Here is a 19255-nt window from a genome sequence, read left to right as displayed (position 1 = left end):
CAGAATCTTTCCAGACCCTTGTTATCTTTCAGTCTGCGCTTACAGACTGCCCTCTTCAATTCAAACCACAGGTTTTCAATGGGATTCGAGTCCAGAGACTGAGATGGCCTTTGCAAAATGTTGATTTTGTGGTCAATTAACCATATCTTTGTGGATGTTGATGTGTGCTTGGGGTTATTGTCTTGCAGGAAGATCCACCTGCAGCCAAGTTTCAGCCTCCTGGCAGAGGCAACCAGGTTTTTGTCTAAAATGCCCTGGTACTTGGTAGAGTTCATGATGCCGTTGACCTTAACTAGGGCCCCAGGACGAGTGGAAGCAAAACAGCCCCGTAACATCAAAGATCCACCACCATATTTTACTGGTGTGTGTGGCTCTATTTTCATCTCATCTGACCATAGCACCCGGTTCCAATTCAAGTGCCAATGCTGTTTAGCAAACTCCAGGCGCTTACATTTGTTGGCTGCTCTCAAAAAGGCATTTTTTCTGGCAACCCTTGCAAACAGGCTATTGGCATGGAGGTGGCATCTAATTGTAGATTTGGAGTCTTGGTGACCCCAAGATGCAACCAAGTTCTGTAATTCTCCAACTGTGGCCTTTGTATTCTTCTTTGCCTCCCGAACCATCTTCCTCACTGTGCATGGGGGCAAGATGAACTTGCATCCTCTACCAGGCAGATTTACCACTGTTCCACTGGTTTTGAACTTCTTAATTATTGCCCTAATAGTGGTAAGTGGTATATTTAGGTTTTTAGCTGATTTTTTGTAGCCATTGCCTGATTTATGTAGGTCAACAACCATTTGTCGCTTTTCATTTGTGAGTTCTTTGCCTTTCCCCATGGTGATGGATGACAAATGGATTTTACATGTATGTTACCTCATTTTTATACCCCAGTGAAACAGGAAGCCATGGAAGGTCACAATACAGTTCCTTAAGACTGAGATGTACTTAAAAAAGCAGCATGTTAATGCAGATTTAATTTTGTTTGATTTTATTTATAAGAATCTTTAGGGGTGCCAACAGTTGACACCTATCTTTGAGAAAAAAAAGTGATTACTTGTTAAAAACAAACACTTTCTCTGAGCAATTGTATTAGTATTAATAATATAGTTTTCCCTTATTTGAGCATAAAATATAGCTCATTACCTGTGTTGTTTATTTTATACATTTATGTTTTAAAGCCTCCAAGTGATGCCAGCATAAAGCTCCAATATGTTAACTCTGCCATTGATCTGAGTTCTCAAACTTTGTAGTGCACAGTCACTGGTACTCAAATATGTATTTAAAACTCCCACCCCGAGGTCAAACAGAACCAACCAAATGCACTCACTTTGCTCCAAGAAGAAGAACGGCTTTGAAAACAAACCCCTTTTGGAATTGTGGGTCCTTGAATTTTATGCTGGAAAGAAAGATTTTTAATCCGTTATGTCCAAAATACCACTGCATAAGCCTTTTAAAACACAAGCCAGTATTGTTTAATTTACTGATAGGCTGCTATGGTTTACCAATGTCTTCTTTGCCAGGCTCTGAAATTATTGCCAAACTATTTTTTTAGGTTTTCCTTTTGTTCCTGCAATTCCCTATTATTCAATTAAGACAAAATATTCAGAAAGGATAAAAGCTTGAATTTACATACAAGCAGTTTTCCACTGGACAACATTAATTATTCCTGTCCCTCCTCACACCTCCTTCCCTTACAGAAACCGGTCCATCAGGTTTCCTTGTTTAAGGGTTAAATGTGAACAGACACACAAAAACTTACTTTCCTAAAGTTTTAAAAGTAACATTCAAGAGCTTACAGTCCTTCCCTATTTACACTGTTATGAGTAATATCCTTCAACATTGGAACAGGAGACTTGACTGTGCTGTAAGAAATAACACTGGTGTTTTTTATATGCTCACATACACTGTTGGCAACTAGTCATTTTAATTCAAATATTTGGTGTTTAAGTTAGAGAAACTGGTGCAGAATTGGTTGCACAAATGTAGCCCCATTTGTGCATAAAAATGTAAAAGTACAGATATAATGCAAACATTTATTCTCCAAAGCAATGACATTTTCTAAGACATGTCTTACTTCTCTGGTAGAATTGCGGATTCATCCAAATCAAGAGCACCCTTGATGCCATGACACAGTTCAGGAGGTATGTCTACACTCTAGAGGTGGGGGAAAAAATAAGTTTATTGGTTTGCTTTTTAAAAAAAAATATATATTTTACATTATATATATATATATATATATATATATATATATATATATATATATATATATATATATATATATATATATATATAATAAAACACACATACACGCAGAGGCACCTTTATATAAATGAAGAGATTCTGATATCAGCATGCCCTCTAGATATCAATGTTGAAAAATTTACCTCTGTGGTATTAGCCCTGTACAACTCCCTCATGAAGTCACGCAGTGGATGGCGTTTTCCAACAAACAATATATCGCTTCCGAGACTGTTCCTTTTGACTGTAAAGAAAAGGAAATGGCAGTGACCATATTATAGTGAAGGCCTAACTGCATGGAACCCTCCCTCTGTATTGCGCAAGTTGATGACTAGCCATTCTGTATACCTCAAGGTTGCTTTATAACATTCAGCTAGTATCATCAAGTCCTTTAACTGTAAAGACTTAAAAACATGTTCAAGGATGCAGTTTTTTTTATGTTATTCCATTACTTCTTGCATTAAGCATCATTCAAATGTATAGTCATTCACTAAGCAAAGGGAATTATTGTGTTACAAGGAATCAATAGCCAGCGTACAGCTTGATCTCTCAAGATTCATCCAAGAACAGAAGTCAAGCACATTAAATGCTGAAAACCTTAATGGACTGCAGAGTCCATGGAAAGGATTATAATACTAACTTTCACCAGGACAGAGGTCGGGGTACACCTCTTCCAAAGCAGCCCTCAGGCGACGCTCATCAACAAATGACAACAGAGCAACACCTTTATATAATTAAAAAAAAAAAAACACATCAGGACAAACAGTTGAAAGAAACAGGAACTTTCAGAATTTATAAAGAGAAGTTCAATAGAACAGCATAGAGCTGCTGGATTGACTTGCACACAGCCGTCTGAAACTCTTCCTAATTCAGGGAATGCAATGAAATGCTGAAAGGGGACACTGAAGAGATGATCGAATACTTGCAGTCAATTCCTGAGTAACTCTCAAATGTACTTTGAACTAAGCGCAATTAAAACATTGAAGGAGACAAGGCTATTCTAATGAAATACCAATGAGAGAAAAATATCGAATTCAGTGTAATTTACTGCAAGAAAATCAAAAAGGTAGAAATTATTTACTGAATCATAATTCAAACTTCATATGCAAATTATTCAGAAAGCTAACCCTTTACAGGTTCCCTCAGCAAAGAAAGCATGCGCCTTGTAGTATTTATATTACTGGAATAAATGACATTAGCCCAGGAGTGAATTCACAATGCATACCAAAAATCTTCACATTGAAAGCATTCTGATGTCATTTTAAAAATGAGCAGGAAGGGCTTTAGGCTAACCTTGCCAGGCATATTTCTTTCCATTTAAGTCAATAGCAAAGTCATCAGGGTAGAAGTCAATAATAGAGGAGTTCTGTGGAAATACATTATATAGACGTATGATCAGAACAGCAGAGAAGTAGCTTTGAAAAGGTTACGCAGACCGTGCATGCACTTCCTGCTTTTTATTACAATGCATGACTAATTAGTAGAAAGCCATTTCACTTGAAGTGTATGTTACACAACAATATATATGCTGAGGACCAGTTTTGTGTGCATTTGAACATGAACAAACCCCAGAAAACATTAGAATTCACTTACAGGCTCTGTCACAAGCGCCTGCCACGAAACAGGCAAGAAGTTCCCACTGGCAGCTGGAAATACACTCATTAACTGTTCCAAAGGTTTAAACTAGGGAGAGAGAAACAACACACACATTACATAGAAAAGATACACACAAATATAAAGCCCTATATAATATTAAACATTCGTTTAAAGTAAACAGGCTATATATTTATTTTTTGCACTCATTATGAAAAACAACATTAAAAGAATAGTGTACAATGCATCTATGTACTAGAACTTACCGGTTTTGTGCCCAGCTCAAATTCTGTGAACATGCCCTTAATATCTTTAAAGTCAGAGGCAAAAGGAGCATAATGGAAAGAGAAAAACCACTTCCATGAAGCACAGCCCTAGAAAAAAAAAAAAACAAAGTGCAATCATGTGCGATGTGCAACATCATGTTTATATTGTGATGTAAACCAACATTCCACTTCCTCAAGAGACCCTCAATTGCTTGATAAAGGTGATTTTAAATTATTTACAGAGATTTTAATTATATATATATATATATATATATATATATATATATATATATATATATATATATATATATATATATATATATATATACACACATACACACTATATACACACATATACACACACACACACATACACACACACACACACACAGTACTGTGCAAAAGTTTTAGGCAGGTGTGAAAAAATGCTGTAAAGTAAGAATGCTTTCAAAAATAGACATGTTAATAGATTATATTTATCAATTAACTAAATGCAAAATGAGTGAACAGAAGAAAAATCTACATCAAATCAATATTTGGTGTGACCACCCTTTGCCTTCAAAACAGCATCAATTCTTCTAGGTACACTTGCACACAGTTTTTGATGGAACTCGGCAGGTAGGCTGGCCCAAAAATCTTGGAGAACTAACCACAGTTCTTCTGTGGATTTAGGCAGCCTCAGTTGCTTCTCTCTCTTCATGTAATCCCAGACAGACTCGATGATGTTGAGATCAGGGCTCTGTGGGGGCCATACCATCACTTCCAGGACTCCTTGTTCTTCTTTACGCTGAAGATAGTTCTTAATGATTTTCGCTGTATGTTTGGGGTCGTTGTCATGCTGCAGAATAAATTTGGGGCCAATCAGATGCCTCCCTGATGGTACTGCATGATGGAGAAGTATCTGCCTGTACTTCTCAGCACTGAAGAGACCATTAATTCTGACCAAATCCCCAACTCCATTTGCAGAAATGCAGACCCAAACTTGCAAGGAACCGCCACCATGCTTCACTGTTGCCTGTAGACACTCATTCGTGTACCGCTCTCCAGCCCTTCGGCGAACAAACTGCCTTCTGCTACAGCCAAATATTTCAAATTTTGACTCATCAGTCCAGAGCACCTGCTGCCATTTTTCTGCACCCCAGTTCCTGTGTTTTCATGCATAGTTGAGTCGCTCGGCCTTGTTTCCACGTTGGAGGTATGGCTTTTTGGCCGCAAGTCTTCCATGAAGGCCACTTCTGATCAGACTTCTCCGGACAGTAGATGGGTGTACCAAGGTCCCACTGTTTTCTGCCAAGTCTGAGCTGATGGCACTGCTGGTCATCTTCCGATTGCGAAGGGAACTAAGCATGATGTGTCTTTCATCTGCTGCAGTAAGTTTCCTTGGCCGACCACTGTGTCTACGGTCCTCAACATTGCCCATTTCTTTGTGCTTCTTCAAAAGAGCTTGGACAGCACATCTGGAAACCCCTGTCTGCCTTGAAATTTCTGCCTGGGAGACCTTGCTGATGCAGTATAACTGCCTCGTGTCTTGTTGCTGTGCTCAGTCTTGCCATGGTGTATGACTTTTGACAGTAAACTGTAAACGTTGTCAGAGCAGAAGGAAGCAAGTTTTCTTCCAGGACAACCTTGTACTTGGCTTGATTCATGCGCCCTTCACAAAGACAAATCTGCCCGATTCCAGCCTTGCTGAAGCACCCCCAGATGAGTCCAATTTTCAGCTTTTCCAAACACCTGGTCGTCTAATGGTTAGACGGAGACCTGGAGAGGCCTACAAGTCACAGTGTCTCGCACCCACTGTGAAATGTGGTGGAAGATCGGTGATGATCTGGGGGTGCTTCAGCAAGGCTGGAATCGGGCAGATTTGTCTTTGTGAAGGACGCATGAATCAAGCCAATTACAAGGTTGTCCTGGAAGAAAACTTGCTTTCTTCTGCTCTGACAATGTTCCCCAACTCTGAGGATTGGTTTTTCCAGCAGGACAATGCTCCATGCCAGACAGCCAGGTCAATCAAGGTGTGGATGGAGGACCACCAGATCAAGACCATGTCATGGCCAGCCCAATCTCCAGACCTGAACCCCATTGAAAACCTCTGGAATGTGATCAAGAGGAAGATGGATGGTCACAAGCCATCAAACAAAGCTGAGCTGCTTGAATTTTTGCACCAGGAGTGGCATAAAGTCACCCAACATCAATGTGAAAGACTGGTGGAGAGCATGCCAAGACACATGAAAGCTGTGCTTGAAAATCAGGGTTATTCCACCAAATACTGATTTCTGAACTCTTCCCAAGTTAAAACATTAGTATTGTGTTGTTTAAAAATGAATCTGAACTTATTTTCTTTGCATTATTCGAGGTCTGACAACACTGCATCTTTTTTGTTATTTTGACCAGTTGTCATTTTCTGCAAATAAATGCTCTAAATGACAATATTTTTATTTGGAATTTGGGAGAAATGTTGTCAGTAGTTTATAGAATAAAACAAAAATGTTAATTTTACCCAAACACATACCTATAAATAGTAAAACCAGAGAAACTGATAATTTTGCAGTGGTCTCAATTTTTTCCAGATATATATTTCCAGATATATATATATATATATATATATATATATACACATAATATATATATATATATATATATATATATATATATATATATATATATATATATATATATATATATATATATATATATACACACATACACACACACACACACACACAGTGGCTCTCAAAAGTATTCCCCCCCCCCCTCCCCCCCCCCCCCCCCCTTTGGACTTTTCCACATTTTATTTGTTACGACATGGAATCAAAATGGATTAAATTAGGAGTTTTTGCCACTGATCAACACAAAAAAAGTCCATAATGTCAAATTGAAAAATAAAATCTACAAAAACAGAAAATAATTGATTGCATAAGTATTGACCCCCTTTGCTATGACGCACCTAAATAAGCTCTGGTCCAGCCAATTGTCTTTAGAAGTCACATAATTAGTTGAATGGAGTCCATCTGTGTGCAATTAAGGTGTTTCACATGATTTCAGGTTAAATACACCTGTCTCTAGGAGGTCCCACAGTTGGTTAGTACATTTCCTAACAAAAACTACATCATGAAGACGAAACAACATTCAAAGCAAATCCGGAATAAGGTTCTTCAAAAGCACTAATCAAGGGCAGGATATAAGAACATTTCCAAGGCACTGAATATCCCAGAGCACATAAAGTCCATTATTAAAAAATGGAGATAATATGGCACAACTGTGAATCTGTCTAGAACAGGCCATCCTCAAAAACTGAGTATCCAGGCGAGAAGAGCACTAGTCAGGGAGGCCACCAAGAGGCCTATGGCAACTCTGTAGGAGTTACAGTATTCCACGGCTGAGCCGGGAGACACTGTGCATACAATAGCGCGGGTGCTTCACAAAACTGGCCTTGGGACAGTGGCAAAAAGAAACCCATTGTTGAAAAAAATCTCGGCTAGAGTTTACCAGAAGGCATGTGGGAGACACTGAGACCAAAATAGAGCTTTTTGGCCTCAACGCTAAGCGCTATGTTTGGCACAAGCCTAACACCGCACATCATCCCGAGAACGCCATCCTTACCATGAAGCATGGTGGTGGCAGCATCAGGCTATGGGGATGCTTCTCTGCGTCAGGGCCTGGAAAGCTTGTGAAGATAGAGGGCAAAATGGATGCAGCAAAGTACAGAGAAATCCTGGAGGAAAACCTGCTGAAGTCTGCAAGAGACCTGGGACTTGGGAGAAGATTCATCTTCCAGCAGGACAATGACCCCAAACATACAGCCAAAGCCACACTGGAGTGGCTTAAAAACAAAAAGGTCAATGTCATGTCGTGGCCCAGTCAAAGCCCAGACCAAGCCCAGACCTCAATCAAATTGAGAATATGTGGAAAAGAGTTGAAAATTGCTGTTCGCCAAAAGTTCCCATCCAACTTGACGGAGCTTGAGCAATTTTGCAAAGAAGATTGGGCAAAAATTGCAGTGTCCAGATGTGCAAAGCTGCTAGAGACTTATCCAAATAGACTCATGGCTGTATTTGCTACCAAAGGTGCCTCTACCAAATATTGACTCAAGGGGTGAATACTTATGCAATTATTTTCTGTTTTGTATTTGTAATTAATTTAGAACAAAATGTGTAGATTTTATTTTTCACATTGACATTCTGGACTTTTTTTTGTGTTGATCTGTGACAAAAACTCCTAATTAAATCCATTTTGATTCCATGTTGTAAAACAATAAAATGTGGAAAAGTCCAAGGCGGGTGAATACTTTTGAGAGCCACAGTATATGACACACACACACACAATCTGTTTATGTACAACACTGGTCTCTAAGTTCAAACCTGGAACATAAGCAGCTTTGGCTGCAGAACAATATTTACATATTTAATATGTTAATGGTGAACATAGGACTGCTTCATAGCCTTGCGTTTAGAATGAACATTCCCCCTACTAATGCAATGGATTAACTGTATTCCCCATGGTATGGAGAATTTAGCATGTTTTGCTCTTAGAGCATGACGCTGGTTAATAATCAGTTCCACAATATGTTTTGGTTAATCTCATATTACTGTTAACATCTCAATTAACACATTTAATTCAGAGAGATTACTTAAATGTTGCTTTTGACTACACAAACAATGTTTCTTTAGCAGACTGAAGATACCATTTAAAATCCCATCCAACCCTGCCCCAAGAAGAACACAAATTAAATTAGTCAATACAAAAAACCAGGTACAGTGAATTCATTAAATCTAACTGATTACACGAATTCCCAGATACTACAAGTTTGAAATGGTCCCTACCAAACTTAGTCACTTCTATGTACTAATTTATGTATATGGATTTCCTGCTAGTGAGAATTATTTTGGAGCCCCCTTAGGGCAGAAATGTACTGTATTTAGTGCTGCTTTGGGACTACTGACCCTATGATGCATTTCAACGCCTTCCCATAAAGCAGCACAGAAACATGCACTACCCTTGCAGACAAAAGTGGAGGTGTTGAAAAGGGTGGATAATGCACCTCTGTACAAGAAAGAAAGACGCTGCTGCAGATTTCAACATTACCACAAACAGTTTGCCAACCTTTCTGAAACTGGGGTACAGGAATACAGGCCTATGAGCAGCTGTGGGTGCAAGTCGTCAGCATTTCTGATTTGGTCTATACCTGATGTTAAGGACCCTTGCTTTTGTAGTATAAAAATACCAGTGATCACAATGGGACATGCAGTGCTGTTAATTTGCAATGTATACTTTAAAAGTTCACTTTTTTAAAAAAAGCACAGTACTTCTAATTCAGGCTGTCAATTAAATCAGTTCAATCATACATAAATCATACATTTTTGGGAGATTCTCAAATGCACGTTAATGGCACCATTTTAGTGCATGCCAGGATTGAATGAGTGTTGTCATCGTTTGAATATAAAATTAGTCACGGAACCGCATTATGGAGCAAAGCACTCAAACTGAAGGACTTGTGAGTTTATTTTTAAAAACCTTTCTGACAGTTCATACGATAGAAAGAGGATTACTTTATCTGCTACAGACAACAATACAACAACAAATGAAACCCATCAGTTTCATCACAGTATTCTTTTAGAAATTCAGGGTCACTGCAAACCCATGAATCCAGCTCAGTACGATACTGTAACCAGTGCTGCTGGATAGCTACCCACTGCAGACCCGTCAACATTGTAGCTCTGTTTTATTCCAATAACCACATTTATTATAAAACAATATTATTTACAATTATGGCGCGTATAACCGTTACTCAGTGAATGTTTTATTGTATTTAGGCCATTTCAATAGAATTTATAAGTATTATTATTATTTATACAGCAATGAAAAACATCAGTTTATAAGTAAAGGAAACTGATCATTGTAAATGCGGTAAGGCTAATAACTGACTCCATTGTGATTTAGCAGTTGGTTTTTATGCTGGGTTTTTTTTGTATAATAATAATAATAATAATAATAATAATAATAATAATAATAATAATAATAAAAGCATCAGTAATAAAACAAACTTAAATGAGATGGATGCAGTAATTGTTTAAATATGCGATTCAGATTAACAGATTAATTTATAACCTTATTTATAACAGGGGTACAGTTTTTGAAAACAGCTTTTTGTCCAAGGGACAAAATGCTGGTAAAATCAACCTGCCCCCTCCCCGTCGCACAAGACACACACACAAATGTAGAATATAACTTGTAGGGTTTTGGTTTTATTTAACTGCTAACGCAATCAATCAATTAGTGATTAACAGGAGTGGATCTAGCCTTGTAGCTTGATGGCTTCATTAAATTCAAGACACACAAAAGGTTTCATGTAACCCCACCTCACCTCAGCAAATGTATAACATACTTCAAAGAAATGTTCCTTTCAGTGCAGTTTGGAACACATTTGTAGTAAATTTAAGTAAATTAATTCAAATTAGTAAAACAAAAACAAAAAGTATATTTAATATTGCATTTAAATCTAAAAAAATATGTAAATAGAAAAACTAGGTTAGCAACACTAAACTATATTTATTTGTTTTGTTAAAACATCCCAAAAGTACACTTGACCAAAGTGTTATAAAATTACACAACAAGATTCTTTCTAATCCGCTAATATGGCATTTTTTTAGTTTGTAACTTTACTAGATTGCTGCATTTAAAATGTCAGGTTCATGCACTACGAAAGCAGCATCACGTATTTGCTCATTTACAAAAAATGTAATATCTTCAGTTCAAGAGATAAGTCGATGCCTTGACAGAGGCACTCACTCTCAGACAGCCATTTCTGAGTTTCTTTGTAACCAATAGAAGAAAAGATTCTTCCACAGCTAAACGACCAGAAGTGATAGGAGTGGGACCTAAAAACTTTTTAAAATGTTTGTGTGGTGCTAGACTTCCGCAATTAAATAAATATAATAAATACAAACTAGTTGTCCGACGGGCAAAACTTGTTTTCCCCTCAAACAAATTTTCCTGTCCCGGGCGTCAGGCGATATGAATTACACACCCGTTACAATATTTCATTGCTCTGTAACTTCAATAAAAACTGAAGGTGCATGCACTTAGCTTAGAATGCTGATAATACTTTTTTTTGCTGGTCCCTTGAAATTCAGATTAACAAGAATCGAGTGTACTTGTCTTTTATAAAAAAAAAAAAAAAAAAAAACAAGACATGAAATAAGATAAATCTACTACTGCATTCCCCCCCACAGTTAATCTCAGCAAAAATTACCTGGTAGTAATATCTAAGGACCCAGCAAAGACCTCCAACATAAGACCACTTTGCGACGGAATTTCTCATCCAATGCGTAAAACCGTAAAAACATCCAGAGTGTAATCATATAGTCTAAACCAGTGGTTCTCAATCTGTGGTCCGTGGACCACTGGTGGTCCACCGGCTCCCTTCAAGCAGTCCGTGGAAAGGTTACATGATTACAGAAAGGAAGCGGCAGCATAGTTCAAACCCAAAATCTGACACTTTAAAAACTCAGCTACAAAAGCAGGGAGAAAATGCACACATGTAGAATATCTCCAAGTTATTTAAAAAAAACTCTAAACTCTCCGTCATATATAGTTTGAGTGTCTAAAATGTATTATTTACTAGGGAGTTTTCATGTACTGCACTCAACACAGCACCTTGTAAATTAAAGGATAATATACACAGGGCATGCACTGTGTTGCATTACCAAAAATCAAACATTACTATATTTCCTTCCACTATGAAGAAAAAAAAAAGGTTCCTCAAACAAGGTTCTATTTGTTGTAAACACTGAACTGGTGGTTTTCAATGTTTCCATTTATTGTAATTAGTTAAAACGAATGACGCCTCTGTGCTGGTCTCAATCTCTCTATAAGCAGAGCTGACATAACCCACAATGTTAGCCTTGTTAGTGACCAAGCTTTTCAAAATGCTAATCATGGCAATCGTGGCAAGAGACAAAGTTCACTATCCACTGACCTGGTGATGACAATACCAAAATACATGATTGTCATTTTTAAATGCTCAGTCACCTACAGGTTATCGTTGTGGTTTATGTCAGCACTGTTTACGGAGCAACTGAGACCAGCACGGAGGCTACCAAATATAACAAATTTGAGTCAGACCATTTACATTTTCAAGACGAACTGCTTTTGGTTTCATCAGATCGATAAAAACACCAGCTGCCCAAGAATTTTTGTTTTCTTCGATTTCAGTATGATAACAATAATCTATTTTATAAAGCACCTGAATTCACGCATCTCAAAGTGCTGTACAAACACAAAAACCCCACAACCGCCACAGCCCAAGAGGGAGGAGCCAATGCGTCCACACCCCCAGAGGGAGGAGGCCGAGCGTCCACAGCCCAAGAGGGAGGAGCCAATGCGTCCACAGCCCAAGAGGGAGGAGCCAATGCGTCCACACCCAAGAGGGAGGAGCCAATGCGTCCACACCCCAAGAGGGAGGAGCCAATGCGTCCACACCCCAAGAGGGGGGTGGCCAAACGTCCACCAGCAACTTAACTTCTTTAGTGATAAAACCAAAACAAACACAGTTAAGTTTGGCACAGTCAAAAGTTCACACTGCTTTAACTGAATTATCACGCAAAGTGGTTACTGATTTAAGCCGAGGTGAGTGAGCCGAGGACAAACTGGCCGACCCAAGGGACAGTCATATTTCAAACTATAGAAAATGCCAGTGTGGCCAATAGATATACTTTTACTATATATTTAACACTTATTTAAAAATAATAACAATAGTAATGTTAAAAGAAAGAATTCATGGCAATCCCACCCAACAGCAAGTTTGACAAGAGTAAGTCAATTTATTTCACAAGAATTTCTACACCGAATTTCACTTTGTAAGAGCATGAAGCTTATTGGATTCTGCTCCAAAGCGATTCAAAACACAGGTCCAACAGTGCATAGTGTATTTGTTCCACAAAAAAGATGCAGAAACAAAAAAGGTATTTAATATCTAGCACCATCTTTTACACATTTAAAATACACATGGTTCCATGGCTAAGAATTTTGATTGCAATAAAGCGCATATCCAACAAGAGCTAAAGCTAAAGCATTATGCAGTAGCCACTTCCATTGAGCAGCTCACATAATCCTGGATGAACACTGACTCTAACCAATCTACTACTTGGTCCCAAAGGGAAAAGTGACTTGCAACAGGAAAACCTGCATGAATACTAATTCAGCTCCTTGGATTTAACAGCTTTGGCTTGCACATCTCACAGGAATTTGCAGAACGTTCTGTGTTTCCACATTAATTACTTGCAGATATAAAAGGATCACAGGAAAACATCTGAAGGTACTTGCTGTGGCAACTAAAAAGCCATTAATTAGAAATCATCCCCACCAGCAATCGAACAAACTGCTGTCAAACAACGTGACTGTACCTGATGTTATCCTCCGGTTCAGGTTCACTGTCACTGTCCTGCGCCTTCCTCTTCACACCCCCCGAGGGAGAGGGGCTGCCATCGTCCCGGGATCCTGAGGGAGTCTAGGGAGGTTGTTAAAAACAGCAGTCCAGTTTAACACATCCTATGCATCCTCGTATTACTAGACTATACAGCTACAAGTATAATAATACTTTATTTTTATATAGCGCTGTGAGGCGAGAGTGTATTAAATGGAATGTCCAGACAGTAATTTATGTGTACAGAAATAAAATAATTTATTTTTGTTATCTATACACAACAAAATAATTAAATAACAAAAGAAAACAAAATGGTGTGAGGGAAGGAGTGCAGGGGTGAAATCCAAAACAGATCGTGATAACTCATCTTTTATCGTCTTCGTGGTAAACCATACATAAACAAAAAAAGACAAAAGAAATGTTAGTGTTTTTTTTTTTTTTTTTAAATCCCGCTGCACCAAACCAGTCTCTCCCTCCACCCGTTACTCCTCCTATTTTACTTTCGGACCAACCCCGAACACAGTAGTACGTTCCCTTTAGTATGTAATGTCCCGCCTCTGTAGTCAGTGGAACACCAATCCCCAACTGACAAGTGTCCTTATCCTTCACTTGACTCCAGTTGCTGGAATTTACATACTCGTACTTCCGCCCCTCACCAAGGTGCCGCCCCTCAAAAGATGACTTTTGCCATGGTCACGAGATCTTGGTAAGGGAAGTCCCGAGTTGGTTTGATGCCATCTACTGTCGGGAGGCTGAATCACAGACCGAAATCCCTTTGACTCATCACAAGCGCCTTTCATAGTCGACCCCCATCAAAAAGCGCTTCACAAGATCCGACACTAGGGTGTGTGATGCTGCCCATTCTTCATCAAGGTTTTCAAAGAGGCAGAATTCTAAAACAAGATGAATGCAGTACTTTCAGTAAACTACACCTTGGTTAATTTCACCGTAAAATCTAAAATGAAAAAGGATGCTGGCTTCAGCTACTAGTGATAAGTGAACAATACCACATTAACAAATAAACCAGTCCCAAATCAATTCACAGAGATGCAAAAGCTACACTTACGACATTCGGTGCAACCAGAACCACGTTTTTGCTTTACTGATGGTTAGAGAAAATTAAATAAGTGGGATTTCCAATATATTAAATAAATGTTCCAAGTACCAAGTTTCAAAATACCCTTTTATCTGAAACAAGATTCTTGGCACATGTTGGCATCACAGGGCCCAATCTTACCATATTCTGCTGATCTCGTCCATTCATTCTCATATTAAATGCTGCGTGTCTTGGGTTACCAACAGGCTGTGCACCACCTCTACCTAGTGCCTGTGGTGCAAACTGTCCCGTAGCCAAAAATGCTGGTTTGTCTGTCTGCAAGGAGGGGCGGGAAAGCATGTTGTCGTCAACATAACTGATTTGCATGAGGGCACACAATTCAAATTAAGCAGGTCATGTATAATACTATTATGAATATTTTGAAAAGTATCCTAATATTGCAACTGAAAAGTTTTCTGAGGTTAGCTGGTTTAAAAGGATACAGTTTATTTTTTATGTTGCAGCATTATTTTCAAAGTGTTGCAAAGACAAAAAAAGGTGTTTTAAAGTGGAAGAGGTTGATAGGATATCGTCCTTTCCTTAGGAGAAAGCTGCAAATACAAAATAAGCTTCCAACTTACTTTCATTTATTTCTTCTTTTCTTTCATTCTCCTTTTGAAGCCTTCCTAAAAAGGTAGGGGGAAAGGGTTGTAGGTAAAATACAGCACCCTGTCAAATTAGAGCCATCTGCATCATGGAAAATTACACCAAGACCTACACCTAGCAATACAAACATGGAAGTGTAACAGATTATCCTTAATGGTTTAAAAATAATAATAATAATCTGGTTATCCAGATGTATAATTACAGAACATGAGTTACAGTACTCACAAAAGCTTGGCGTGCTTGTCATTTCTAGTAGTACAAGAAATATAAACTGAAAAGTTGATAAGCCGGAACTCTTGCTGGCAGCACTGCTGCCTGAAGCCTCAAATTCACTACCATTGGATTTTAATGAAGCTTTAAAACGGGCTTGTCTAGTATAAATTTATTTTCCAATATATACTACAGAATCACTTATCACATTATGTGCACTCCATGCAGCCTTTACATAAATGTTCGAATTACTATACTGTAGGTTTGTGGTGTGTTCAGATTTTATTTCTTATTTCGGATAACCAAAGCTTGTCCCAGAGGGAAACCAAACATAATCTAAGGAGGATTATCTTATCAAATGCTTTGTAAACAAAGTAAGAACGATGTGAGATGGATCTGGAGTTTTTATATGTCCAGAGGCGAAAACCAGCATTTTTTCTAAGCTTTTTAGATACTAAGAAACTTGCCATTTTGACCGAGAAACCTTCGGCCACGCATTAACCTTTTCAAAATATTATTTTTGTTGCATTATACAACATTTATTGTGGCTCTGCCTCTGAATCATCCTTGGATTAGGATTATGATTTATTTACAAAATTTTTATGAAGCGTATATTTACCTTTATGAAGCAAACCTGAGATCTTATCATAAATGTAGCTAAAACATTTCAATTCTACACCAACCCCTGGATCATGGCATAACACCAGCTGAATTTCCCAACTGTAAAATGTATGAATTCACCTCAACATTTCTGGAGTAAACACTCTGTTTAGCATTTGAATTGCACCAAAAATGATGACAAGAATATTCTCATACTGGTCCAAATGAATTCATACTTACAACTCCATCTACAGCCATGTAATGGAGCTTTCGCGGGCGAACAATGTTATACAAGCGGTCAATGTACTCAAAAACTGCCACCATCATTTCATCCTCATTCTTAGGGGCAGCTCTACAAGTTTAATAAGACAACGTATTCATTGAAAACGTGTGGGATTTGTAAGAATATTTAAAAAGTGAGTATAAATAAAGGGAAGCACGTACTTGTCCTCTGGGTGTGTACACGGGTGAATGATGCCATTCATGTCCAGGTACAAGCTGTCAAATTCAACTTCATTTGGATTAGGTTTACTAGTATCAACAGGTACACCAACTCCGTTACATTCTTTTGCCTGCAGGGGGAAGTTAAACATGATTCAAGCTATCTTACTTAATTTAGAAAGCCCGGGAGGGGACATGAGAGAAAGAAAAAAAAAATCTTGTGCGCACATCTTACTGTCTCCACGAGATAGTAAGTGGTGCGCACGAGACAGGTCTCTCATGACCACGAGATAGTAAATATCAAGCATCATAATAAACATGTATTCTGTCATTGCAATCACTCAGGTTAAACAAGGTCTTGTAATTTGCCCAAACATCAATATTTTTCAACAAAACTTTCAGTAGGTATTGTAACGTCCTTCAGGTCATTGAATAACACATTTTTATCCAAGCAGAATACATAATAAAAAAAACACTTTACAATAAAAAATAAATAAATAAACATTGTGTTTGTGTGGTTTCTGAAGTACTTTATAATGTTCCTAATGTTATAGTGTTATAAGAAATAGCTTTCTGTGAATTTTTATAGGAAGAGTGTCAAATACAGTCAAACAAAATCCTTGGTCCTGGGGGTGCATCCCACTGAAAGATGCTTGGTCCTGAAAGTTTTAAATAAGCATCTATCACTTGCACACAGCTGCAAAACATTCATTAGAAAGTGAAAAACTGACCTCCTTTTCACATTAGCGAAACACCCACCAGATCTTAATTGATTGCACATGTACCAAAAGCTGACAAAGAACCACTTGCTGACATCACACGGGACATACTTGTGTACGTTTAATACTTTCTGACGTTGTACCACTTTTTAACACTACACCGTTTCTGACGTTGTACCACTTTTTAACACTACACCGTTTCTGACGTTGTACCACTGGTACTAGTACAAACACACTTGATTGTTTTTTCTGTTCAAAACATTTATACAATTATTAACCACTTCCCCTTACTCAAAACTGTGGGCTAATCGTCGGCCCTAATGTAAACTACTAGCAGCAGTCTTTGGGAGGGATTTACTGGCAGATAACTTACGAAAACGCAAGTCCGCAGAGTAGTTGTAGTTTTTATTTTTATTTTTTAGTGGATCTAACAAACTATATGATTTGTTTTGAATCAATCAAAAAAAAATTTAAAAAAACTAGCCACAGATAATTAATACATATGTCATCATATATTAATACTGTCACTAGTGGGTGTTCGATGAAAACAACATTGCATGCAGTTACGTTAACCCTCGCAGCCATTGCTTTAGCATTTAGTTGTACAAATAAATCAATCTGTATAGACAGTAGACATGCCAGCACTATCCTAAACGTTACAGAGCGCTGGGACTTTTTTGGCACTGAGCAAAACATGCGGCCTGGTACTCTTCCCTGCAGTTTTTACATACAGAAGACCAAAACAAACTTACCTTCTCCTCTAAGCAATGCACAACAATAGACGCATACTTGCGACTCAGCCAGCGAAAAAACGCTGGGACTCCCATTTCCACAATTACACAAAGCACAACACAGACATTACAAACGTAGATTATTTAAAATGTGTTAAAACACAGCATCAGTACTCCCTCGTAGCGGGATGATTGAAGACTCAAGCAACAACACCTGAGTGCAGAGCCTCCGAAGGATTTGCAAGCCATAAGAAATGCATTGTGGGTATATAACACTCTCCCCTCATGGACCAAGACCAGGACACTATGGGCTCATCTCTGTGATGTCGAAAACGACGAGTTAATGTTTATTATTATTATTATTATTATTATTATTATTATTATTATTATTATTATTATTATTATGCAAGGCGATTTACAGGTTTATAACACAATAGAATTTATGTAATCTGAGGAATTTTAAAATGACATCCAGTTACTTATATGATATTAGTTATTAGGCAATTTTGAGGTATCATAATATTCCCAAATACTAGTGCATCATTTTAATTATATAAATGCTGTATTATAGTAAAACTCCACTATATTCAGTTAGGTATATAAAAAAAATCTGCCATGTTACATAAAGATGTGCAAATAATTAAATACACGGTAACAGTTTAAAATAAGTGTCTATCTGTCTATCTATCTATCCATCTATCTATCTATCTATCTATCTATCTACACACTATCTATCTATCTATCTATCTATATATCTATCTATCTATCTATATATCTATCTATCTATCTATCTATCTATCTATCTATATCTGTCTATCTATCTATCTATCTATCTATCTATCTATCTATCTATCTATCTATCTATCTATCTATATATCTATCTATCTATCTATCTATCTATATATCTATCTATCTATCTATCTCTCTATATCTATCTCTATCTATCTGTCTATCTATCTATCTATCTATCTATCTATCTATCTATCTATCTATATATCTATCTATCTATCTATCTATCTATCTATATCTATCTATCTATCTATCTGTCTATCTATCTATCTATCTATCTATCTATCTATCTATCTATATCTATCTATTCTATCTATAGATATAATAGATAGTCTATGTAGATCTATAGATTCTAGGTATCTATCGATAGCTATATATATCAGATATATATATATAATATACTATATATATAATATTCGTTTATATCGGGTAACTCCGGCTACAGGTAAATGTTCCCCCCGATGTCTCATTTACAATCAAGGGGGTTCTGTCATACACAGACACATTCATACATAAAACAACATATTAATATTAACATTAATAAT

The 19255-nt window shown here is 37.5% G+C and overlaps 1 protein-coding gene across 1 annotated transcript in view; it reads right to left on the bottom strand.

Moving 5' to 3' along the window:
* The window catches only part of LOC121317746 (5'-3' exoribonuclease 2-like), a 31526-nt gene extending 13370 nt beyond the window's left edge, over nucleotides 1-18156 (bottom strand). Inside the window, exons 1-13 of the mRNA XM_041253890.1 lie at nucleotides 17943-18156; nucleotides 16475-16602; nucleotides 16247-16382; nucleotides 14756-14890; nucleotides 13499-13602; nucleotides 11347-11359; nucleotides 4098-4205; nucleotides 3832-3921; nucleotides 3532-3604; nucleotides 2879-2962; nucleotides 2385-2482; nucleotides 2075-2154; nucleotides 1328-1396 (exon numbers count right to left, since the gene is read on the bottom strand). Of these exons, the coding sequence (XP_041109824.1) occupies nucleotides 1328-1396; nucleotides 2075-2154; nucleotides 2385-2482; nucleotides 2879-2962; nucleotides 3532-3604; nucleotides 3832-3921; nucleotides 4098-4205; nucleotides 11347-11359; nucleotides 13499-13602; nucleotides 14756-14890; nucleotides 16247-16382; nucleotides 16475-16602; nucleotides 17943-18017 (1193 nt within the window). The 5' untranslated portion in view covers nucleotides 18018-18156. The remainder of the gene's footprint in view (nucleotides 1-1327; nucleotides 1397-2074; nucleotides 2155-2384; nucleotides 2483-2878; nucleotides 2963-3531; nucleotides 3605-3831; nucleotides 3922-4097; nucleotides 4206-11346; nucleotides 11360-13498; nucleotides 13603-14755; nucleotides 14891-16246; nucleotides 16383-16474; nucleotides 16603-17942) is intronic.
* Nucleotides 18157-19255: the final 1099 nt, after the last annotated feature.

Source organism: Polyodon spathula, chromosome 6 (genome assembly GCF_017654505.1).
Source record: "Polyodon spathula isolate WHYD16114869_AA chromosome 6, ASM1765450v1, whole genome shotgun sequence".
Classification (NCBI taxonomy): domain Eukaryota; kingdom Metazoa; phylum Chordata; class Actinopteri; order Acipenseriformes; family Polyodontidae; genus Polyodon; species Polyodon spathula.
The sequence above is the reverse complement of the archived record's forward strand: the minus strand, read 5'-3'. Positions and strand labels throughout refer to the sequence as shown.